Genomic DNA, 25,709 nt, shown 5'->3' with positions numbered 1-25,709 from the left:
TAGGGGTGTGCGCACGCGCAGTACCCGCGGGCTGCGCCGCCGTCCCTGCAGCGCCTTGGGTTTACATCCGGGTCTTTGGGCTTCACGCTCCGCGCGCCGGCTGGGGTCGCTCGGGGTTGCTGGGTTCCTGTTATTTCCGCTGTAACAACATCGGAAGTGTCGTTGGGTCGGCAGGTGAGTCCGGGGTGGGGACCAAGCAGGGGAGTCGGGCGGGGAACGGATTGGGCATTGCCCCCTAGGGTGGTCTTTGTGCCGAAATGGGGACGTGCGGCTGGGGCAGACTGGGGTCCTGGGAGCTTCGAGGCGGGGCGAAGGGTGACGCGTGGCTCCTGGTGCCCTTCGAAACGGGGCCTCGGAGCGGGTGCCTGTTCCTTCCTCTGCGTTGGAGGCGTTCTCCTAACGTTTGTTAAAAATCAGGAACAGTCGTCCGCATTTGTTGTAGTTCGTTGTGGTTTGCGGAGTGACTGGGGCCAGCAGCTCACGGAGCCGAGGGGGGTTTGCAGCCCTGGCCTCCTGGGCAGGGACCACAGCCTTTCTCCTGCCCTTCAGAGACATTTTCGGGTCTGGTGTAGAAAAAAGGCTCAGAGCAGGGATTCTGAAGTTCAGAAGCCAGTGTAGATTATAGAATAGCTGCAGGCTAAGTCGTGTGCAGGTTCCCATCCTGCTCCAGAGTTCTGAGATTGGTATTCAGCAGCCCGTTCTCCAAGTTAATGCACATTCAGAGTGAATCAGCAGCAGAGGAAGGAGAGGGAATTGAGGGAATTGGGACGGGGGGTTAGGGGCGGCGGTGGGGGGGGAGGTGTGTGTGCAGTGTCATTATTTGTGAGTGCTCTTTGGTTGTGATGCCAGAGAATTGCCCAGAGCCACCCCCACTTTGAATCCATGAGGATTAGCAGAAACACGTTTTTTTTTAATCTGAATAAGTGTGACCAAAACATTCTGCTTAACTTTGCCTGGGATGATTCATTTGAGACTTTCGTAACGAAGTCTGAGTTCTCTGCGTTTAGAATAAACAAAACTTGCCTGTACCTGATCTGAGAGACTTAACTTCTTTGCAGCGAGATCTCTTCCTGTGGTGGTGTTTTCGGAATTTAACCGGATTGTAATAATCATCTAAGATATTTATGAAAGTGCAGATTCCTTGGATCCTATTTCACGCCTGTTGAAAGACTTGATGTCCAATGAGAGGGGCCTGGGAATCTCTATCTTTAGCAGGCGTCCTAGGTGCTGCTTTTAAGGCACCTGTGGAGCATAGGTCTTTCAGTCAGGTAGACCCTCTACCATTAATAGCTTTATAAGTTTAGCAGTAAAGGCCTGAGTTGCAGTTTTCTATATCTGACAAATGAAGAGTTAATTTTTTTTTTTTTAGATTTTATTTATTTATTTGACAGAGATCGCAAGTTGGCAGAGAGGCAGGCAGAGAGAGAGAGAGGAGGAAGCAGGCTCCCCATGGAGCAGAGAGCCCGATGTGGGGCTGGGTCCTAGGACCTGGGGATCATGACCTGAGCTGAAGGCAGAGGCTTAACCCACTGACCCACCCAGGTGCCCCTGAAGATGTTAATTTCTACCCCAGAGAGTATTCGAGAATTCTAAGCCCTTACTAACAATCCCCCAATCCCCCAATCTTAATCATTTTTGTGACTACAGAACTTAGTGCTTGGCATTTAATAGGCCCTCAAAAGTGTGTTGAATTGAGAAAAAGAGCGTGCCCAGAAGACAGAAGGCACTTGGAAAATTCTAGTCCTCTTCCTCCTTAACTTACAGTTTTGTGTGGTTTTTTTTTTTTCTTTTTATGAATAATCAGTTTGGTGAATATTCTTGTTATAAGTAAGTATATTTCTTGCTGGCCATACTTATTAGAATTAAGTCTGTTTCTTTATGGCCAGGAAATGTTCCTGATTCTTAGTGTAATTTTGAAATTGTTTCTGGCATTAGTTCATTAATGAATTTAAGTAGAGGTCAAGTCCATTTATGTTGGAGTGAATTTATGACTTACTATGTAAATTATTGTCTGTAAAAGCTATTTGTTTCTTGTTACTATGCCAGAATTTTAAATTATGGTGATCGTAATTTCTTGTTATGCCAGAATTCTAAATCATTGTGTTTTAAGGATAGCATTCAGGTTTCATATATTCATTGTAATAAGACTTACTATTCCCATTAATTTCAAGAATTTGACTTAATTTTGTATGTAAAGTGTATGGGAATTTGGGACTGCTGAAGCCATTTGCAAAAGGATTAGTATGGGTGATAGATGCATCTAAGTATGAAACTAAGAATTAAAATATGGAAATTATGGTTCTAGAATACAGTGTAAATGTTATAAATCTTGTCAGTATAAAAATAATACATTCTACAGAAATCAGGGGTTGTGAGTTGTGGTAGTAGGTCGGTCCACATTGTGTAAAATGGAATTATAGTTTTTAAATGACTCTGATCTCTTAATATTTGTGAAATATTTTGTCTTAACCTTAAAGTACTCTTTTAGGAATCAAATTTGCTTTTTATGAAAAATTTTTCTTTTTCTTCAGAGATCAGCAGTTTTAGTTCACTTTTTCTTTTGTTAAACTCAGGAAGAATTACATGTTATGCTTTTTATTATGAAACAGCATATTTAGTGTGATCTCACTGTTGAAAATTTCTATACATTCTACTTATATGTGTGCACATTAGATAGACATCTAGAATGTTGTTCACTAATAGTAATAGTTTTTATTTCTGAGTGTAGGATTTGGATTGATTTTTTTTTTCCCTCTAATACCTTTCTATACTGAAAGAAATTTATAAAAAGTGTCAAAAACATTTAACAAAGGGGAGGCTTGGTTTTTACAGTATTTATAGGGAGAGTTCTGGATTTTTAGCAAGTAACCCAAAGGATGCTAAGTATTCCTTACTATTAACTTGCATTCAAGAAATGAGTACTGCTTTGTTTGCCTTTAGGTTTGTTTTATGTTGCTTTATATAACATCCCTCTCAAGACAGTGTACTGTGGTGTCTTAGAAAAACTTCAAGTTTGCCTTGATGTCATTTCTGGCTTTGTCATTTAGTAACTGTGTGATCAAATTATGTGACTTCTCCTCATCTAAAAGTGGGTGTCATATTTACTTCAGAAGATTGTTATATGTACTTAAATTACATAAGCCACTGCTCAGAACTCAGGGTCTGTTCAAACAAGAAAGGCTATTACTATTTTAAAAGTATAAGTTGTATTTGTATATAAGTTTGTCTTTCTTAAATAATGTCCTTTTTAAAGTCATCAGTTTTAATACACATATGTTTGCATGTCTGTAAATTACTTAAAGTGCTCTACAATGGAATTTTCTCAGGTTTGAATTCTTGTCCTGGAACCTGTGCATCACCATAATGAGGCTTGTAATTCTTGATAACTATGACTTGGCTAGTGAATGGGCAGCCAAATACATCTGTAATCGCATCATTCAGTTCAAACCTGGACAGGAAAGATACTTTACATTGGGTTTACCAACAGGTAAGATGCCATTTTTGTTCCATTTTAGATACTTAAAATCTTGGGATGGAAGAGTTTTCTTTAGTAAAATATGTTTCCCCTTTATTTCTTGCCATATCACTTATTGAACATGTGCCAAAAACACATATATAACTATCTGGTATCTGTGTTTCATTACTGTTTCTTTTATATTAAAATTATATATCACTTACCACTCCAAAATGCAAAAGGAAATATCCTAACTTAAGTGATGGTCATAATATTTTTGTACCTTTATCTAGTCATCTTTTGTTTTATTAAGGATGTTACTTTCATTATTTATATAATCAATTAGTAGATTAGCCTTTCTAATGCCTGACATATGTACTCTTGCCTCTTGGTTTCACCTCCCTTGCCTCGTACACTTTATTACCTTATTAGCCTTTTATAATTTCTGGGTTTATTTTCTTTTTATTATAGAAGTATTATGACTGAAAAATTGAAGACTGGTATGTCATGACAGAGTAAACATAAATATGAATTACATATTTTATTGTATTTAGTTGAGGTGTTTCTTAAAAATTAACCAAGTGGTGTCGTTGATCTCATGGCACTTACCTTGATATTGTTGACTTCCACAGGAAAGATTATTGGACATGGAATCAGAGCTACCATTTTCTTGGTGACTGCCAGGCATTTATTCCACCTCCCTAATCTTTGATTTCCTTACCTTTAAGAAAGATAAGGATAATAATGGCCGATAATGCAGTTTGAGGCTCAGTAAGGCAGTGTTTATGCCACTCCCTTGTATAGTGTAAATACCATAAAAATTTAAACTTCCCATAAGTGTGTCTTATTTAAACGGTATTTTTTTCCTTCTGCTCCAAGCACCATATGTGCTAACTATGTAAAAGCTACAATCATAGTTTTTTCCACCTAATTTCCGTGAAAGGTATTGTTTAACTTAAGTTATTATCTTGCTTTTTGTCTTTTGGTCTAGGGCAGTCAATCTTGTGAAAATGACAAAGAGGGATTTTTAAAAATTGCATACACCAGACTGGCACCCTCAGCACCCACATTTTTGATACATGAACCCAAGTGGTTGGACATGGCCTCTGTATCAGTCTGCATACTGCATACCTGGGCTGCAGCTGGCTAGCTGCTTTGATCACGCTGTCTTAAATATGAAGTAGAAATAAACAATATTAGCTTGGGGGCAGAAAGTCTTCAAAGTCATGAATTCAGGCAGTTCTAAACATTTATTCGTGTGTTTAAATTTACAGGTTTTGCTTATTTTGGGATAATTTAACAGCTAGTAATACACCTGCCAGTGACATACCTTGGAAAACCTTTGTTGACATTTTCCACTTCCTTCCTTCATTGACCATTGATAGTATTAATCATGCTCTCTCCTCCTTGCTTTTGAAGTTTAAACATAGATTTCTGTAATTGTGTAGAGCATCCCATATTGTAATCATCCCTCCACCGAGCACAGTTTCTGGGCAATCTTTTCAGTGCTTATTGATGTGATCTTAACAAGCTTCACATGTAAGGGCCTGCGTGCTTCTTGCCTCCCAGACTTATTCCCTGATTCTCTTACTCTGAGTCATGATAGGAAGAGTAGACTACTTGTAGTTCAAAGAATAGGCCTGGCCTTGGTGGCTTTACTTTCACTCATGTTGCTAGTATGTTATATAATGAAAACTACATGAGCTGTGGAACCAGACAGAATCTCTTGAATCTCTGCCTGCATTACCGTATGATTTGGCACCATATGATTTGGCAGATTCCTTAATCTTTTTGACCCAGTTCTTCATTCTCAAAATGGGAAAGATAATACCAGTTTCCCAGGGTTGTGAGATTTACATGAGCTGATGTATAAAAATACTGGTATATAGGATCTAGCAGATGGTAAACATACACATATTAGTGGGCTATAGTTCTTTGAGATGGAATTGTAAAATTTGTATAAATTATTGATTACAATTTAAAACAGTATGTTTGCATTAGCTTTAAGAAACTCTTTTAGTCTTCTCTGAACCTATATTTAGTATTTATAACCACTTGTATTATTCTTTTATCTCAGATAAAAGGCAATCTTTTTACTACCATGGAATTTCCTGTTTTTTTTTTTTTACCAAAGACTATTTAGTTCTGTCATACTTCTGTCTGGCACTTGAGTAGAAATTTTGTGTGCAGATGTTAGCACTGGGAGGGCCAGATCACTTGTTAAGAATGCAGTCAAGCTAACCTTCCAGTTTTTAGTTAAAATGAAAAAATACAACAGATTTGAAAATGGAAGTTGTCTTCAAGTGGATAAATTTATTAATCTTTTTTGTGCTATGTCAAGAGGTACTATCAAACTTATTTTAGTTTCATAAAACATGTAAAAGAATCACATTTATAAAACAATTAAAATCAAGAACTCAGATGAAGGATCCAAAGCCAAAATCCCATTTCCCAGAGGTCATTTTACTTTATACATTTTAGCTGATACATGCTGAAGATAACACAAAATAGGAAACAGAGCCTCCAGTTAAAATCATAAAGGCTAATGTTCATCAAAGAGTCCTTGCCAATTTCTGAGTTTATTTTGAAAGTAGAGGCAATATTTAAATTTAGCTCTGGTTTCCCTTTTGATTGCATTAAATGGTCAATTTGACCTTTTTATATTTGTTTATATGATACAAATCCTGAAAAAAAGCTTTTTCTCAAAAGGTGAGGTGTTTATTTTTCTTTTAATTCAGATGTGCTTTCTATAAGTTTCTAAGCTTGGAATATAGAACATTAATTCCAAATAGTGAACAACTCTAGAATAATTTTCTAACTATAATTTCTATTGACAGATTTCCAGTTTTATTCAGCAAATTCTAATTTACTAGGATTTCAGGGTACTTTGCAAATGTATATATGATTCAAAATACATTTGTTAATTGAATGTGTATTTAAATTATTGTTTCCCTCGTAAATTAAAGATAGAGAATATCATTAAGAGAGTAAAGTAAATGTAACCTTTTAAAAAAATAGATTATTCATGTTATGTTAGAAAATGGAATTTCTTTCTTTTTAGGGAGTACACCTTTAGGATGTTATAAAAAACTAATAGAATATCACAAAAATGGAGACCTTTCTTTTAAATATGTGAAGACCTTTAACATGGATGAATATGTAGGTAAGCTGTATTACTTGAATATATTATTTGGATGTGTTATATTTTAAATAAAATGAATATTGTCTAAGAATTAGTATATTATTTGCATTTATGTTTTGAATGTAATATGATTATTTCTAGAAGATAATGTACTGCCTTGTGATGAGGTTGGGAGTTTATATTTTTAAAAACACTATATTTTTATGATGCCAATACAATATCCTGGAGGAATATGGGACTAGAAATCAGAAGATCTGTTTTCATTCTTGGGTTCTGCCACTTACCAATTCTGCAACTTTGAGCCAGTCCCTCAGTTCTTTCTTTCTTTTTTTTTTTTTTTTCCCCTTAAGGCAAAGTTAAAACCAGTGTTGTGGGAATAGAGTACCACATATGTAAAAGTAATTAGTAAAATAAAGATTTTTCAAATATAAGCATATTTATAAGTGTGGCTATGAAGCTTATGTTATATTGATTGTTAACTTGCTTAACAGGTAAGATGTATGATGCGAATAAACTCTTGTTTTAAACTTTGAACATAGGAATCCTTTTTTTTTTTAAGATTTTATTTATTTATTTGACAGATCACAAATAAGCAGAATAGCAGGCAGAGAAAGAGAGGGGGAAGCAGGCTCCCTGCTGAGCAGAGAGTCCGATATGGGGCTTGATCCCAGGACCCTGAGATCATGACCTGAGTTGCAGGCAGAGCCTTAACACACTGAGCCACCCAAGCACCCCAGGAATACATTTTTAGTGGTAACCTAAGTGTTAGCCAAAGAACTGTGATTTGAAATACTTTGCATGCATATAGGAGAAATAGGTGAGAAACATTGACCAACATTTCAGATGTATGGCCAATTAATTTATGTTGAAATTAACACATAAATCAGTTCCATTGGTGGAAGTTAGTGCGCTTGAGAAATGGAGGACAATGATTAAATGCATGTGAACTAGACTTCTTTGTTTGAATTCCTGTCTTTCTCTGAGCTAGGTGATCTTGGGTAAGTTAACATTTCTGTGCTTTTGTTATTTATAAGATGAGAATGATAAAAGTAATTCCAAGATGTTCTGTAAGTTATTTGAATTAATACATACATGTAAGGTGATTAAAATAATATCTGGCATGTAATGAGCACGTATTTCACATAAAAATTTCTCTTTAGGGGCTCCTGGATGGCTCAGTGGGTTAAAGCCTCTGCCTTTTTGTTTTTTTGGTTTTTTTTTTGGCCCAGGTCATGATCCCAGGGTCCTGGGATCGAGCTGCACATCGGGCTCTCTGCTTGGCGGGGAGCCTGCTTCCTCCTCTCTCTCTGCCTACTTGTGATCTATCTGTCAAATAAATAAATAAAATCTTTTTTTTAAAAAAAAAAGTCTTTAAATTGGATTTAATTTGGATATCCATTGGATATGGAATAAGAAGTTTATATATTTTAAATAGCATTTATGGCCTAATCAGAAAAATGAACTTTGGATTTATTCCTGGAAGTACTTACATTTATATTTATTAATATTTTATTTAGGACTTCCCAGAAATCATCCTGAAAGCTACCATTCTTATATGTGGAATAACTTTTTTAAGCATATTGATATAGATCCTAAGAATGCTCATATCCTTGATGGGAATGCTGCAGATTTACAAGCAGAATGTGATGCTTTTGAAAAGAAAATAAAAGAAGCCGGAGGAATTGACCTTTTTGTTGGAGGTAAGTAAAACATTTTGTCCTTTATCTTACCTTTGTGTAATGTAGGGAACACCTGTAACAGTCTATAATACCCATTTATTCAGCCACTGGTTTTTATTTATTTTCATCAAAAGATAATATTAAGGTTGCAAGTTAGAATTGTTTAAATTATGTCTTGAGAAATAAGTTCCAATACCTGCTAAACTTTTATGTCTTTAGAATTAACGGTTTACCACATCTTACAAAATGAGTGATGTTTTTTTCCTAAATGATAATTCTTATCTTTTATGCTTTCTTTAAATTTCCAACCCCACTTTCTTACCAGATTACAAAGTTAAATCTCTGACAAAAGTTTGCATGTGGAACACATGGATTTTAGCATTTCTGTATTGATTGCTTAAATTGCCTCAGTTCACTAAAAAAAATCAGTTAAGAAGTAAGACTTTACCATCACCCTTTAGTTAATGTGAACTAAGCTGTATAACTGTCTTTGTAAACTCCACATGAATAAATGCTTAATTGGCTAAATTCCACTTAAAATGTGTATATACATCTACATGCATGTGTGTGTTCATAAGGTACCATTGAAAATAGGAAGTTTCTTTGTAACGACAATATGGTTTTCTGTTGTCTTTATGAAGCCTGAGACAGCTAATTAATTACCATAAAAATATAACATCAACTAAACTGAAACCAAAATGCCTTTTGCTAAAGCTTTTAGTATTCAACTAAATGTGCTAAAGCTCTAAATTTAGTTCGCCACATATATCTTATATTTAATTTATTAAAAGACTGCTTAAAAGTATATGAATTAGATCTTCACTAGTGCTGAATTGAGGCTGACTGTTGGTTGAGGTGACCAGGTATGGTTGCAGTGGTTGATTGCCACTAGGAAAGATTGGGTATTACAGTCAGATAAGATTTTGCATTCTGTTTTGGTCAGTTATTTCGTGTATGACCTTGGGAAATTTATTGAAATTCAGTAAAACTAAGTTATTTGTAAAACAGGCATGACTATTAACCATTCCAAAACTTGGAAGAATTAACCATGTTAGAACATGTAAAATGCTTGGTGTGTAGTTGGTACTCCATTAAGTGTTACTTCAGTCTTCTCTTAATTGTTCCTTAGTTCATTAAATTTACTGCTTTTTTACTGAATTACCTCTAAGGGTATCCAGTGAGATTAAGATTTTTTCTTTGGGGCGCCTGGGTGGCTCAGTGGGTTAAAGCCTCTGCCTTCGGCTCAGGTCATGATCCCAGGGTCCTGGGATCGAGCCCCACATTGGGCTCTCTGCTCAGCGGGGAGCCTGCTTCCTCTTCTCTCTCTGCCTACCTCTCTGCCTACTTGTGATCTCTGTCTGTCAAATAAATAAATAAAATATAAAAAAAAAAAAAGATTTTTTCTTTGAGGAAATTCTTTTCTCTACCTAACAGAGCCAGTGTCATTTACTTTCTTTCGTAGGTGAGATGGTTTTTATCTTTCATGGGTGAGATGGTTTTTATCTAAGAATCCAAGCTAGACTATTTTGCTTTTCATAATAGAAATTTACCTGTGTTTGAAATAAAATTTGCTAATAGTGCTTCAGTATTCCTGGAAAACATTTGTATTCCAGTTTTGTCGATATTGTTTAACTCTGAAATAATTACTATTTGTAGTTGCCAATATCAAGGCTATGGCAATCCGTATTTGAGAATGTTTAAGAAATGCACTACCCGTGCATTCTTCAGGTTTTCTCCATCCCAGAATCAAGTAGAATTACTATAATGTATACCTAATTACTGTAATGTAATTATACCTAATGTATCTGTATTTTAGTTATATCAAGAAATATTTTCACTCCTTTACCATTATACAAAAAGGCATGGAGCTGATAGAGTTTCATTATTAAAAATGACTTAATGAAAAATATATTTTTTACTTCTTCATTTGAATATCCTTTATTTTTTCCTGTTAATTTAATTGGCTTACATAAGGATCTATGTGACAAATCCCTTGGGGATCCCATGCCAGAAAGTAGAATTTACAGGGGGTGGGGGGGGGGGAACCTAAAAACTCCTAACTCCATTTTCTCCCTTTGTCTGCTTTCTAGAAAGTACTTACAGCTAAATAATGTGTTTAAGCCTGAATATCCCTTCTCAAAGATTTCTCATAGAACTTTCTTCTTTTCCTATAGCTTTAAGTCACTTCTCATTTCTTTTTAGCTTAAGTTTTTTGGTGTATTTCCTCACTATAGGTCTTTTTTCCCTTTGAAACAGATGGAGCATAAATTTTACTTATGTATGTGTATCACTGACTCTTATTACTAGAAAGAACTTTACTTTGTTTTCTAACCAATTTTTGTCTTAAGCTTCCTGTAGACATTCTCTTCGGACCAACCAACCAGTTAATCAGTCAATAAATAAGATTTCCTTACCTCTTCCATTAGTATCTTCACTGTAGTCATGTCATGATCCACGGTCTGCCATTTTATATTTACCATCCAAAGGACATAATTACTCTGTGGATAGTGGGGAGAAGGGTTAGCTTATTGCATTATCTTTGAACTTTTTCCTATTTGGGGTACCCTATTATTGGATGTATATTCATGAAAGAATCTCATTTGATTCTTTGCCTTTGTTGATCTAGGTTTGTTATTAGATTTTCAAGATGAGGCTTGGTATTTGGGTCTTACCACTTACCCTTCTTTTGTTCCAGGGTTTGTTGGTTAATAAAAACACTAAGAACTGAGCCAAATGGGATCAAAATATCAGCCTTATTAAAGGTAAAGTTGGATTAGAGGTTTCAGGTTGGGCTTGAGGCCAAAATGGAGTTTCCTATCCTTCCCCTCTAAACTGGGAATAGTAGAATGAGGACCTCAAGACTATGAATCCCCCGTGTCTTACTCCTGGGAAATAGAACAGGAATTCCCTTTCCTATATAGACAAGAGAAAGGAAATATATACTGCCAAAAGTTGTTATTTTCCCTGTGACAATAGAATTGTTAAAAAAAAAAAAAAAAGAGTAAAGTGTGTCATGCAATCCCTGACCCACCTCCAGCAATAAAATGCACAAAACAAAATTTTGTAGATAAAATCTATAGATATTACTAACTTTAAAATTTCTTAAGGTACTATTTTTAGCCCTTTCCTTTGGATACATGATTAGAATCTTTGGTCTGCAAGTAACTGTAATCTACTTTGGGACCAAAAGTGAATTAACTGGAATGACTGTGGACTAACTTGCAGAATTGTTAGAAGAGTTGAAACAGCCAAGTCTGTGGAAGAACAAGAACCAAGGAGCTTCAGATTTCCAAAGCAGGAGCTCACAGATACTCTCCTGCAATGCTGTCATCAGATACCTCAGCTGTAGATGCCTTCCTTCTTTTCTGCACCCTTGCGCAAGGTTCAGAATTTCTTGAGAGAAATTGTTTCAGCTTGGGACGAGTATTTCTTAGTAGACCACAATCACTTTGACTCAGAGAGATGCGGAGTAGATAAAGCTCCCCCCACATTGTGAGGGGGGCACACCAAGGTAGAAGGAAGAGAGAGAAACTATACTGAGCATACCAAAGAATAGTAACCATCTCTTCCTTTTTCAGCCATTATTTATTGAGGGCCTCCTATCTGATGTATTTTTCTAAGAGGTAAGGGTATAGTAAATTAAGAGCAAGTCCTTATTGCAATGAAATTTACATTCTACCCCACAGAACTGTAGGAAGACAGAGAAGTCCTGTAATCCAGACTCAGGTTTTAGAGATGTTTCATAAAGGTGTAAATATATTAGTTTAGACTTAAAGCCTGAATGAGAATGTGACGTGGTTTTTAGATCTCGTGATTATTTTTTTAAAGTTTTGTAAAGCTTTGTGAAACATTCTGAATGCTTTTAGAACATTTATATCAGAAAGCTCAAATTTCTAATAGCTACTTATATTACCATGAACCACTGCTGATAATTCAGTCTTACTGTACTCTTGTATGACCCACAATACTAGTTAGAACACTAATGTTGATCCTTAAGGACTTCCTATATTTTCTGGAACTTTTATTTTCCTGGTTCCAGCCTTTTCTCCTTATATACACATAGAGAAATACAGATATTTACAGATGTATACTTTAGGAGGAGAAACCATAGTTTTACAAATCTAGAGAGAAATGGCATTTCTGTAATTTAAAACTTATATTTATAGGCAGGTATATGTATGCTAATGGAAAGATCCACGTATATTAACTATATGTAGGTCAAACATTATGTCACCACATTAAAAATTCCTAGAATGTGGTGCTTTGGTAGCTTATATTTGTTCCCTAAGATTTTCATTCTTCTTTGTTCCATCAAAACGAGGTTATTCTTTGTCGTATTTTACTTTGTTGTAATCTGGGAGAAATTGGTTTGAATTATAGGCTAAGAGTCAATAAAATACACGTATCTATCATTAAAATAAGATGTAGATTATAAATGTAACAAGTATTTTGACTCAGAACTTGTGGGTTTATTTTTTCATGGAGGTTGTGAGAACTCTGACTAGTTAGTAGGGTACACATACGTAAAACTTGATTTATTCATGCCATGGAAAGATTCTTCATTTTTAAAAAAAGATTAACTTCCAGTTTCATTCAAATAAGGAATATCATATTTTTATCTACATTTTAGAGGCAGTCCTAGAATATTAGAGCTGGCAGTATGTCTCTTTAAAGGAGTGTTTTCAGGTTGTGGTGGTCACCCATTATTAGGCCATGAAATAGAGTCATTTACTTTCTGCATTTCTCTTTTGTACGTTTTGCTAATGAAATAGAATGACTCCTAGCAGGGTAAGTATTGTTTTCATGCAGTTCTTGTTCTTAATTACATTTGCATGTGTGTATATGTGTGCTAGATTACAGTGTCAAATAGATTTCTTGTAGTAGGCTGTAGTCAACACGTCTGAAGAAAACTACTGCCCTATATGGTCCAATCTAGACATTTTTGTAAGTGAGGAAACTCTACTACAGGGAGGTCCAGTAGTTAATCGCACCGTCTAGACTAGAACCAGGCAGGCTAAAGGGTTAACCATAGAAACCACTGGGTTAGGCATCAGAAGATTTGGATTTGAGTTTTGTCGCAGTATTTACTAAATTGTTACCTTGAGCAGTCATGTATTTTCCATGCATGTCTGAGTTTCCTTTTGAGCTCAAAGAAGGCTTGAGGAGAGGAGGGAAATAGATATTCCTAATAATTGTTAGATATATTGTCAGATTGTTAAATATATGTGTTGAGATGTGAAAATACTTTGTAAACTGTGAAGTGTGCTAATACAAGCTAATATGCTAAATTCTACTGTTGTTACAATAATGCTAGCTCTGTGCTAGGTGTATGGAATATATTGAAATACTTGTTGAGTCAAAAACAGGAACAAATATTTTAATGCAGCATTAGAAATTCAGCTACCCTATAAAACAAGGTGAGCCTGTTTATGACTGTTTTCTCTTAAAAACAAGTTGAACGTTGAGAAATCTTATTTTATGTGTCAATGTGTGTGTATACTTCTTTTAAAAGGAATTGGTCCAGATGGTCATATCGCTTTCAATGAGCCAGGATCCAGTTTAGTATCAAGGACAAGATTAAAGACTCTAGCAATGGACACCATTTTGGCAAATGCTAAATATTTTGATGGAGATTTGTCGAAGGTGCCAACTATGGCTCTAACAGTTGGTGTGGGGACAGTGATGGATGCAAGAGAAGTAAGAATTCAATGTTCTTTGATGTCTGTAGATTTTGGAGGAATTATGGCACCAGATAATTTTGGTTACATCCTATTCACTATGTAAATTGTTATTTGGCTTTCAGCGACTTCTGTCAGTCTCATTGCCATGTTGAGAATCCAAGTAAGTCAAGTCTTCTGGAACTTATGTAAACTAAGAATCAGGCACCACCCCTTCTGGAATACTGCTACATTGTCTGCTTCTTCACAGTTTGAGTTTCTAAAATCATACTGTTCAAATGGTCTGTTATTAAGTGAAAAGGTCTGGTGAAAGGTCTGTTGTAACAAAGATGCAATGCTGGTTAACACTAAAGTATTTTTGGAGGCTCAGGATAATTTAGTGTCAAGTACTTCTTGACTGTGGGAAGATGGCCAGTTAGTTTCCAGCAGAAAAAGAACCCATCGAAGGCTGAATCTGTTCCAAATTTGGGATACATAAGAAGGCAAATAGTCTGAATAGACCCGGCCTAATTTTTAAATTTTTAATTGGGCTTTCATTTCCTTCCCTGAGAAAAACAGAACAAATTTTAGTTGGCTCATGATTATCAGTGGTAGTTACATGGAAACTCCATTCCTTCCTGATAACAAGATGGGAGAGGTTCGGAGAAAAGCACACAGACAAGTTATGATGAATAAGAAATGGATCTTAATGTAAATATGACTAGACTTGAACATACAAATAGAACTGTCATTCAGAATGTGCTTTTTCATCTAAAAATCATCAGTATGTGAAGAAAGCCCTTTCACGAGTTGAAATTTGTAGTAATTGAGAAAGATTTTAGAGCAATTGTATTTCTAAAATATGAAACTGAAAGTTATACAAATAGATTTCTTACATTTAACAAGATTTAAGTTGTAACAAGCTAATTCTTAGAGTGAACAGAGAGTTATTAAGATACTGAGTTTTTTTTTTCCTTTTGGTTTTTCCAACAAAAGTTTATGATGCCACTCATCTCACAGTACTCACAGCATGATTACAGAGAAAATTATTATGGCAAAACTATTTTAGGACTTAATTATTTTCTTAGGGGCCTTAGTGTGCTCTTTTATGTCATTCTTTGGAAACAAGTATCATGTCATCATACTTAGTGATTTTCCTATTTTTCATTGTAAGGAGCTTAATGTATACAGATTTTTATTTGCCAGTGATTTGAACCATGATGTGGGCTGTTCTTCAATTTTAGTTTCATTAAGAACAAATACATTTAATAAAATTTTGAATCAGTGTGTGGGGAAAATGCTATTGTTAGATGAAAAGTACATATGAATGGTAAAATAAATTTCTAAATGGTTAGAGCATCAGGAAGAGCTTCACTGTCTGGCAGCTCTGTTAATGAGGACCTTCTGTACACACCTTGGAAGTGACACCCTGGAAGTCATTATAGGTTCCCTTAAGACTTGGGAATTACCAGCTAGATAAGGAACCACACCGATCACTACTTTATCACTCTTTTCTGAGCTTGAGGCTTTTTACGCTGATGGTATGTGTGAAATGCTCTACTTTTCCAGACTTGGCTTAGCTAAAATGGCACTTTACAGTTTTCAACTTTCAGAACTCCCTTTCTTGACCATAATTCTTATAGTCAAAGTTATTTACATTTTCTCCTAAACCACTCTGTTATTTTCCTTTGTAGCACTTTTCATAATTTCTGATTTTTCTTGTATGTTTTCTGGTTTAGTATCTTTTTTCTCATTAATTTACAATCTCTGTGAGTTTATAGGTCATGTATATCTAGCACCTTACACTGCCTGTCATATAATAGGTATTTAATAACCATTGGGAATAGTGTGAATGAATTATGTTCATAATTCATGTCAGACAAAGTTCTATTGACAGCTTCGTCATTTACTTGAACCATCAAATCTGATTTTTGTTGACTTTTGGCTCTTTGCCAAAGTCTAAATCTACCTTCAAAGGATTGGAATTTGTTTTTACTGAGGTATATTTAAAGATAATATCATATATTTTAAAGGTAATTTCAAGAGAAAACAAGATGTTGCAAAATTTTCCAATATTGCAACATCTTTATCGTTGTTACATATAATACTTCAGATATTTATTCTTAAGGTGACATAGGAAAAACCAAAAAATTTTAAAATCTGCTTTTGATTTTGCTACCTTACTGAAAATCACCAAGGTCAGTAATGATTTCTTCATTGCTAACACTGGCATCTTCTCTGTAGGTCTTACCCTACTGGGTCTCTTTTCATCACCTACTGCTGTTGACTATGCCTCCCATCATAAAATTCTGCCATTAGTCCTCTTACTTTCTGAGCATTTCTTCTCAGTCTCCTTCTCAAGCTTTTCTTCTTCATCTCCCTTTTGAATATTGCTGTTCCCTAGGGTTTCATTCTGGAGCTGCATATTCACTCTGCATGCTTTGGGGGCATGACTTTTTTTTTTTTTTTTTTTTTTAAGTTTTATCACTATTCCAAAAAGGTAAAGTACTCTTAATACAGTTATAATAATGTATCTTGTACTCCTTCTGAAGCTGCCGTTTTGTATTTCCAACTTCCAGTTTTAATTCTTAATTCTACATCTCGATATTTAGATGCCCTATATTTAAGCTGTCCAAAAATTAAATTTATCCTTCCACGAAATTTGTCTTTCTTCTGAATATTCCCTGCCTTGCTGAATAGCAACACTTACCATGAAAATTATGAGCTTGAAACATGTGTCCATTCTAGGTTTCTTTATATCTCTTTAGTCACCAAATCCCAACCATTTAACAGATAACTTAGTCACCAAATCCTAACCATTTAACAGATAACTTAGAGGTAAATAAGGATCCTACCCTCCATCATTACTGCCTATTAAGTCTATATATCCATTTTTTTCAAGGATTATTGCAAACTCCTTCTCAATCACAAAAATGATAAAGATTCATTCTGATATATATACACTTAGATTTGCGCATGTTCTCTGAATTGCAGGCTTTTAGGAATTTGGGACCCAGAGCTTGGATTTGCTATTAGTTGGTGAGGGTATTCTTTGTCTTATGTGCTTAAAGGACTGTTCTTACATGTAAATAGATCCCTAATCCTTCTTTAAATCTAGGTTTTGTGTCAAGACAACTTTGACAACATCTGTTTCATAAAATAGTCTTCAGGCTTCTTTCTCTAACTTTCAAAGTAGTATCTGCTGTGTTGATTGGATTAGAGCAGTTTGGTATATCATTCCTGGTTATGTAAATTCTTTGTTGACCCTCAGTTCTGCTTTTGCAAAACAGCTCTTTTCTTTCTTTTTTCTTCATTTTCCTGGTCACTTCTATCAGTATCTAATCAGTATCTAATGTATTAATAAGTACCTGCATTATGGTTTATTCAGTAACACTTCATAAGAAGATACTATTTTATTTTCTTAAACCAGAAGAGAATTACTTTATGCTTGCCTTTTACCTTGAGGAACAAAAATAAATACCTCGAACTGTGAAGAAATATGTAGCTATTTTTATTTTACCTTCGAGAAGAATATTCATGCTAACATCTTTCTTTAAAAAAAAAAGAGCTTTTTTAGTCATTTGAAACTAATTTTAAGAATTAATTAACATGTCATGGTCATGATTTTTCAGGTAATGATCCTCATAACTGGTGCACACAAGGCATTTGCTCTCTACAAAGCGATAGAAGAAGGAGTAAATCACATGTGGACTGTTTCTGCTTTCCAGCAGCATCCTCGAACTATTTTTGTGTGTGATGAAGATGCTACTTTAGAATTAAGAGTTAAAACTGTGAAATACTTTAAAGGTGAGCATTGAAATTTCAGAAGCAGACTGTGAGAATGTCCAATTGTAGATGACAATTAAAACTTAGTAGACTGTGGAGTTACATCCTGCTCTGTGCCTATTGAAACCAGCATTTTGCCAACACAGTAGTCAGTTCTTTTTAAGGAAAAGAAAAATCTCACCTCAAATAATAGTAGGTTTCAGAATAGTTTCCTATTTTTTTCTTGAAATCCAGAATTTAATAAAATACAAAATATTTTACTTTCATATTGTATATATAAGATGAAATAATCCAAGAGGAAATACATATGTTACAATGTTCTTTTGTTTCTCTGTCCCACCTTCCTCACCAAGCTATGGTTTAGAGTCTAATCAGCTTATAAATTGGGTCACCCACAATTTCAGATTATTTCCATACACCAGTTAATAACGGTTCAGTGTCAGAGCAGTATGGAATGAACTCTGCAAGTAAGCGGGGGTTTGACTGCCCACACTTCTGTATGTAGCTTGTCCTTTTGACTCTTCCTGCAGTCTAGTTCAGTAATTCTCAAGCCTTACCATACCAGGTTGTATACTTGAAACCACATGTGCTTGATGTAATGGGTGATTTAAGAGATTTTCAAGGAAAATTTGACTATTTAGAAACCATTCCCTGCTTAAGAGTGAATTCCACATATAGATACACACACATAACAACCTGTATAAATAGGTGCTCTTTATAAAGTACTTGTATTTCATATAGCTGATATGGAAATATTATATAGCTGGTCATATATATATATATATATGTATATATACGTTTATATATCCGTAATTCATAGTGTGTGTAGTATGTGTACTGTTGATATTACATGAATATGTATTTTTAATCGTTTACTCTAGTTACTAGGTGTTTATTTAACATGTATTAGAAAAAAATACACTAACTGATCAAACCTATATTCCATGAGAATCAGTATTGACAGAGATAAAGAAAGTACCATATTTTACTTTCTCTGAGACACATCTTTTTTCACATCACTCTTGACTGAAATTGGGATGTGTTTAAAATTGGTCAGTATCAGTTACCTGGTAGCATTTTTTCTTAATGGTACGTAAAATAATGTGTCTTACAGTCTTCAGCGTTTCATTCATGAAATAATAGTATATGATTTTAACTTACAAGTTAAAGGAAATTTTTAACTTCTAGTTCATGTAAATGGGGTGAATGTGGCACATTCACGTGTGAATGTGAAGATGAATCACAAATGAAGTTTAATGAATTGTGAACAATCAAAATTTTGATCCTGCTTATAGTTCTTTATTTGCACTTAGCTGTTGTGAGCACTTTTCTGTTCCCCTGTTCTTCAAAAGCTTTTTTTTTTAAAAGATTTTATTTATTTATTTGACAGACAAGAGATCACAAGTAGGCAGAGAGGCAGGCAGAGAGAGAGGAAGGGAAGCAGGCTCCCCGCTGAGCAGAGAGCCTGATGCGGGGCTCCATTCCAGGACCCTGGGATCATGACCTGATCCAAAGGCAGAAGTTTTAACCCACTGAGCCACCCACGTGCCCCTTCAAAAGCATTTTAGTGGCTTTACGCGGAGATGTATTATAATTTACTTAAATCATTCCTTACTGTTAAATGCTTAGATTATTTCCAGTCATTTATATTTTTATCAAAAATTATTTTTTACCAAGTCAAAAAAGTATCAAACTGAAATGTTGTCAAGTTTTTAAATAAGTTGGCAGGTAGAAGAGAAAGATCTGTGATGAGTTGTGAATAAGAGCCCTTGTATGAAGTTTTACCCATATATTTCCATGTAGTCTTTCATTTTATTACAATACTAGATTCCTTGAAAAAAATAATAGAAGGAATCCCTATTATCCACATATTTTAATGCCAGAGATTTATTTAACATTGCCATGTCCTGGTACCAGCAATCCTCAGGTAAACCCTTGTGCTTATCAGATGTTGTCAGTTACGTTTGTAATGTTTACATTTTAGTGAAATAAATATTTAAGAAGATACTTAATAGCCAGTACTTGTACGACCAGGCATTACTCAAAATGCATTATACTTGATTTACTTAATTCTCACAATTCAGTGAAGTGGGTATTCTTAAAATCCCATTTACAGATGAGCTAACAGGCTTAATAGAGATGTTAAGTCACCCAAAGTCATAGAGCTCGTATGTGGGCAGAGCTGGGTAAGTGAAATCAGGCTTATGTGGCATCTGGGCTTTTGTCCACTGTTTATACTGCCTTCACAGAAGAGGAGTAAAACTCTGGCTATCTTTATCATATTTCTGTTTGTTGCATTGCTTTCATACCATAATTATTGCTTCCAAAAAGGTATAGACATAGGTTAAAGAGCTTTTAAAACACAAGAGACGTAGGTGATTACATGTATTTTGTTCTTTAATTCATCTATCCAGATTCTAAACTTTTCTGAAACATTTTGAAGTATAGACTATTGATGAGAGAATCGCTGCACTGCTCTTTTGAGGACATTGTATTTTCTACTATGGATCTGTATATATTTTTGGAGAGGTTCAGAGTATCAGCCTCAGAGTGCCTCCCATCAATATGGAAAAACATGGAATTGCGATATTATTCTGGGCTGTATGCAGACCTCATTTTACTGTAAGGTATTTTAATACAGGGTAGAAGTGAATATTCATAAACTTACATGTATTATAAGTATAGTTTTATATTTTGCCATATTCTCAAGTTATTTTATCACTTCAAGATGTACTGAAGAATATGTATCCTGTAGTTATCTTTTGTAATTCTTCAGATTTCTGTCACATTAATACCCTTTCTTCTGCCATCACTAAAATATACATAAAAGGGCTCTAATTATTTAGGTCCTAAAGAAAATCTAGGTCAACTGCATCGAAAACAATAAAAACCTTTAGCAAGTAGAAATTCATTTCAGTATATACCTTTTGGAAGATACAAGTAAATCACAGGAAAACAGTCTAGTATTCAATGCTTTTTTCTATTTTTTTTTTTTGTTTTTGATTTTATATAAAGCCTTTATGTCCTTGAGAATATATTTTCAAGACCTCATCATTATGGTGAACATTTTTGTTTGTTTCAACCTTTGTAAGCCCTCCTCAGTAGCTTGATTGAATGAGTTCAGATTGAGTCAAAACCATAAAATTGACATTCAGAATCTGTAACATTTAACAACTTCTGGCAGCATGTTAGGAAGTCTATACATTTTAGTACTCAGAATTTATTTTTTTCTGTTAATGATTTAAGTAGCCATAATTTGTTTCTATCAAAATCTTGGATAAAAATTTGTCAGTTTTACCTTAAATCATAATAAATTCTTTATGTATCATCCAAAATACATTTCTAGTTTGGAAACAGCCTTATAAAAAGTTATAGCCAATGTATAGTTAAACTTTAGAGTTGAATTTTTAATGTTTATTCTGATATTTTGTGTTTTCAAGCTCTGATGTATTATTTCCATGATTAAAGTTGTAAGTAAGTGATAGATGAATTGTATCAAGTAGAATGATCCTATTAATTGCAGCTGCTTCTCTGTAAGAGGTTCCATCTTCTAAACTGAGTGGCTAAAATTACCACTGTTTTTGTTGTCCCCTCTCCTCCTGAGTTGATCTCCAGTTCCTATTTTACTGCTCTTTACATTCTGGTTGTTGAAATGGATTAAACTTCTCAGTTAAATCCTGCTTTAAATAGGCTTGGTTCTGTTTAGAGATAACCATCTGGTAAATAGTTTTCATTACCAAATACTACTTCTGCACTATAAAAATTACCCTTTAATGTATAATTTTGGTAAATACAAATTATATTTTCCAGTTAGTGTCATCAGCCAAGAAAACAGGCCAAAATGCCTTTAAGTACATAAACTCTTGCATGGTGTTAGTTTAAAAAAAAAACAAAAGTATAAGAAGTATCTCTTTCTGAAAGTAGACTCACCATCATAAAAAATTGGCACATTAAGTGATTTGAGAAAATAAAATGTAATATATTTCATTAAAATTAAAGCTCCACAAAAGTAGGGACTTAGATTTTGTTCACTGCATTATTTCAGCATCTGGAAGTGCGCCTGGTACACTGGGGGCATTTGATAAATTGTGGGTGGGTAGTTGGACAGGTAGATGGATGGGAGAACACAAGTCTGTGAAACTACCACTGTCTAAGCATTAAATGATGTAAGTCACCCTATGAAGCCCAAAGGATATTAAATAAAGAGCAAGAGTTAAATAGTAGCTGAAGAAAACTTTGAGTTGATAGAGTGGAAAGCCCTAGAAAATGGGTAGTAGCTCTCAGATTGGGAGGAAACAGCATAATTTCCAACAGCACAGATACAAGGAAGAGCTAACACAGGAGCAGAACAAGTTCCCATTAATAGACTAGAGAATAGTTAAAGTATATTGATAAAATGGGACTAGATTGTACGTATGTATGTATTCTTAGTAATCTCTACACACAACACAGGGCTTGAATTTACAAACCCAAAATCAAGTCACATGCTTTTCAGTTTAGCCAGCCAGGAGACCTTGGCTAGATTATACTTTGAAAGCAAACGGGAATGTAGAGGTTAAGAGCAAAAAGGAAAACCAGGGTTCACCTCTTTTGGGTCACGGACCACTATGATAATCTGGTGAAGAGACGGCCCTCAGGAAAAAACGCACACATGCACACACACTTGCAGACACAAATCTGTATATTAACATGGGAGAGTCAAAGACTCCTTGGACCTTCTCTAGCTCTATTATATCCTACGGTTGGGCTGTACTTGATTTCTGCCAGGTGGACAGCTTCCAGGTGTCATCAGTTTGGGAGTCAGAAACGATTCAGTATTGACTGCTCTACATTTTTCGCATTTGAAGTTTAAAACTTTGGTTTTGTTTAAGTATGGAGTCCTCAACTTTTTAATGGCACCTTGGATTTTCTGATTAACCTCCTTCAGTAGTTTGTTATCATCCCAATTGTAAACACATGTCAAAATCGTGGCAAGTAATTTGCCAGATGAATGGATAGGATAATACTTTGGAGAACTTAGCTATCCCAGTTAAACAACAGTTCTCTGAGTTCCTGGGCTGAAGTCTGGTAGAGAAGTGCCAGAGGATCAAACTCAACAGCTTTATAGGATAAAATTAAAATGTATTAACCAAGTCAGTATTGAGATTTGTTATTTTGCCATATTGAAGCTTTGGAAGCAAGAACTGCTGCTACTCCAAAGGAATTTGTACTCATTCTATATCTACAGCTCCATAAATAATTGTAAATTGCTATTTGCTAGGTAGTACAACCAAACCTTATGAAACATTTCTATTTAAAATACATTTTTCAGTAAAATTTAACTATTTTGTATCAGATGGGAACCAGCATTCTTATGGTATCTTATAAATTCTTGTTTTCTAAGGTAAATGAGATAATTCAAAATTAAAAATAAAACTAGAACTGTGCTTTTTTTTTCTTTTAAGGTTTAATGCATGTGCACAATAAACTTGTGGATCCACTATACAGTATGAAAGAAGGAAATTGAAGGAGATTGGAGCAAATTCTACTTGAATGAACAGGACACTTTTTAAGTAGTAGATGAATTTTCAGCTATGCAATATGATAAAACATGGGGATTTTTTGAAGATTGTCATTTTTGAAGTCCAATATCTATATGTTAAACATTCCAGATTTAGAATGTGTCCATTTTATACTAAGGTTCAGAAGTAGTTGGCTGTCAAAAATAGCTGTTTATTATAAAGTATGGAAGCCACACAGCCACTCTGTAAAACATCTCAGAAATGAAATGTCTGTTTAAAAGTTTCAAGTCATTTTAAATTTGAAGAATCTATACATCAAATATTATTCATATGAATCTGGTGGCATTCTCAGTTTTATTTTTTAATCACATAAAGACACTCCAAGCTTTTCAGGTATCAATCATTGCAAATCTTTACTTTTGGAATGTAATCTTCGTATTTTCTGTACATTACACACAAGCTTTTCTGCACGTGGTTGCCTTAGTCATCTTTCTGCAGTAGCATTTGGACATCAAAAGTCCTGCTATATATTGTTGGAACAGAGAATCTGAAGAGATGCCAGTGCCTAAAAGTACAGTTTACGTCCTTTTGGAAAGTATGTATAAGTGCATGATTTTTGTGCACCACCTTCTATAGCACTTTTTTACAAATGTGCTCTTATTTTTATTTAATGACTTGGGTTCATGCTTTTAATATAAGTATTTTGGCAATTATGAACTTTATACCTAGCAACGCACTTAAAGAAATTCTTTTGAAGACAATTTTCTGATTATTGTAAAATTCACAAATGATTAGCTTTATTCCTGACTTACATGTCTAAAAGGATAACATGATGAAATATTTATAAAGGAATTACTGTAAACTTAAAATTGCCATTAACTTGCATCATTAAATTGCAAATAAAAGTATATTGTTTTTTATCTTTAACTCAAATAAAGCTTATAATAAATAAATGTTATCTAAATTTTATTTCCAGAAGTAAAACTGAATACATGCATTTGAGATATTCCAACATTAGTAGTAGTATTGATTCTGCATTTACTTTTTGTTTGTTGCCATCAGGCATTTAGGAGATTTAAGTTAAAAGACAATAATTCTACCTATAATTTAGTAGTTGCTCAGTGGGGAGTAAAAAATTCTCCCATTTCTTCAGCATATTTTGCATATTATAAGCCCATCACAGAGAAGCATTACTTACATAACTTAATAGAAATGTGACTGAGATGTATTTATAATTAAGTTCCTTAAAATAAAAATAAACAGCAAATAAAAAATAAATAAAAGTAAATAAAACTGTTTGTATAAAATATGTTCCTTAAATTCCAAATAATGTAGTTATAATTGCCTTGGGTGATACACATGGTCCTGAAATGACTAGTAAGTCGTATCACCTTCCAGTCACACATCCGGTAATAAATTAAAGTACTGTGTTACTACAAACCACCCTTTCTTAGAAAATGATAGTTTTATAGTGAAAACGCTCAAGATAACTGTTCTGGTGCATGATTCAACTTGTTATTTCTGTGCTTTAAATGTGCTAGGTGAAACACAATTTAGAAGATCTTTCCATCACTGCCCTTGATTTTAGGGGACTAGTTTGAGTCAAGCCCATGTACTCAAGCCCCCTCAGCACACTGATTTCTGGCCACTCTAACTCCATAACTCAAAGGCTAAGCTGTTATTAAAGAACAAAGAAGCCTATTAGATTTCCACAAGGCAATAAAGCATGGCAGCTAAAAAATGGTAGGGTTTGGATAAAGAAACCACTGTTTGAATTCCAGCTCTGTCAACTACTGACACCGGCACAAATAAGTCTGAGCTGCCAGCCCTATATGATAAGGTGGTAATAGTACCTGTACCTCAACTGTTGTATAGACTGAGGAAATGCCTATGGAGCTCAGCTCAATGGCTGTCATATACTCAATAAATGGTGGCTATTCTAATACACATATTTAAATTATTGTAAAGTTTGCAAAAATGTCAGTATTGTTAAGGTCCTCTGGGGAATATACTTAGAAGGCACACAACTCTGTATCATGAAAATCATCTGTTTAGGAGAATGGTCAGGGGAGAGAACTTCAGCTTATACTAAAAAATTTGAAAAATACTTTTATCACTACTACTAATACTGCTTAAAGGAAGAGAACTAAATGTATCTAAATTATATACATACTAATAAAGCACAAATATTAAATGGTAGACACATGGTGCATACTTTGTGCCAGGTACCAACCTGTAACTTTCACCTGATAATAATGGTAGAACAGAACATTTAAAAATTATATGTAAATGCTCTTCTAGTTTCAAATATACTACTCAAATATGGAACCTCATATTTCAACTGTTCTATTACAGCTAGAGGACAGGGAAGATACCTGAGCAGATGATGTAAGTAGGACAAAGTCACAGGTTAATTAACTTCTATACACAATTTTAAGTAAATCCCACTATCTTATAGTTAGAATTACCTCATTATGTAATAATCCTAGT

General features: G+C 34.5%; 1 protein-coding gene across 2 annotated transcripts; it reads left to right on the top strand.

The window, feature by feature from the left end:
- The first annotated feature begins 3 nt into the window (after positions 1 to 3).
- Positions 4 to 24,172, top strand: GNPDA2 (glucosamine-6-phosphate deaminase 2). Of its 2 annotated transcripts, XM_032334208.1 has the most exons (7): positions 5 to 174; positions 3,327 to 3,487; positions 6,516 to 6,617; positions 8,114 to 8,296; positions 13,788 to 13,972; positions 17,565 to 17,739; positions 23,163 to 24,172. In XM_032334208.1, exons 2-7 carry the CDS (start codon positions 3,364 to 3,366, stop codon positions 23,222 to 23,224), a joined length of 831 nt encoding a protein of 276 aa, XP_032190099.1. In that variant the 5' UTR covers positions 5 to 174; positions 3,327 to 3,363; the 3' UTR covers positions 23,225 to 24,172. The 2 variants fall into 2 exon arrangements, with proteins under 2 accessions (XP_032190100.1, XP_032190099.1); XM_032334209.1 differs by lacking the exon at positions 6,516 to 6,617 and having other exon boundaries at positions 4 to 174.
- The last annotated feature ends 1,537 nt before the right edge of the window (positions 24,173 to 25,709 follow it).

The sequence above is a fragment of the Mustela erminea genome, chromosome 2 (genome assembly GCF_009829155.1).
Source record: "Mustela erminea isolate mMusErm1 chromosome 2, mMusErm1.Pri, whole genome shotgun sequence".
NCBI classification, from domain to species: domain Eukaryota; kingdom Metazoa; phylum Chordata; class Mammalia; order Carnivora; family Mustelidae; genus Mustela; species Mustela erminea.
This window is presented reverse-complemented; position numbering and strand designations above follow the sequence as displayed.

Bases quoted from the DNA above. Each gene is read 5' to 3' on its own strand.
- GNPDA2 (XM_032334208.1), top strand. From the start codon at position 3,364: ATGAGGCTTGTAATTCTTGATAACTATGACTTGGCTAGTGAATGGGCA. The intron at 6,618-8,113 runs GTAAGCTGTATT...TATTTTATTTAG, and splicing joins TAACATGGATGAATATGTAG to GACTTCCCAGAAATCATCCT. The intron at 17,740-23,162 runs GTGAGCATTGAA...TTTTCTTTTAAG, and splicing joins AACTGTGAAATACTTTAAAG to GTTTAATGCATGTGCACAAT.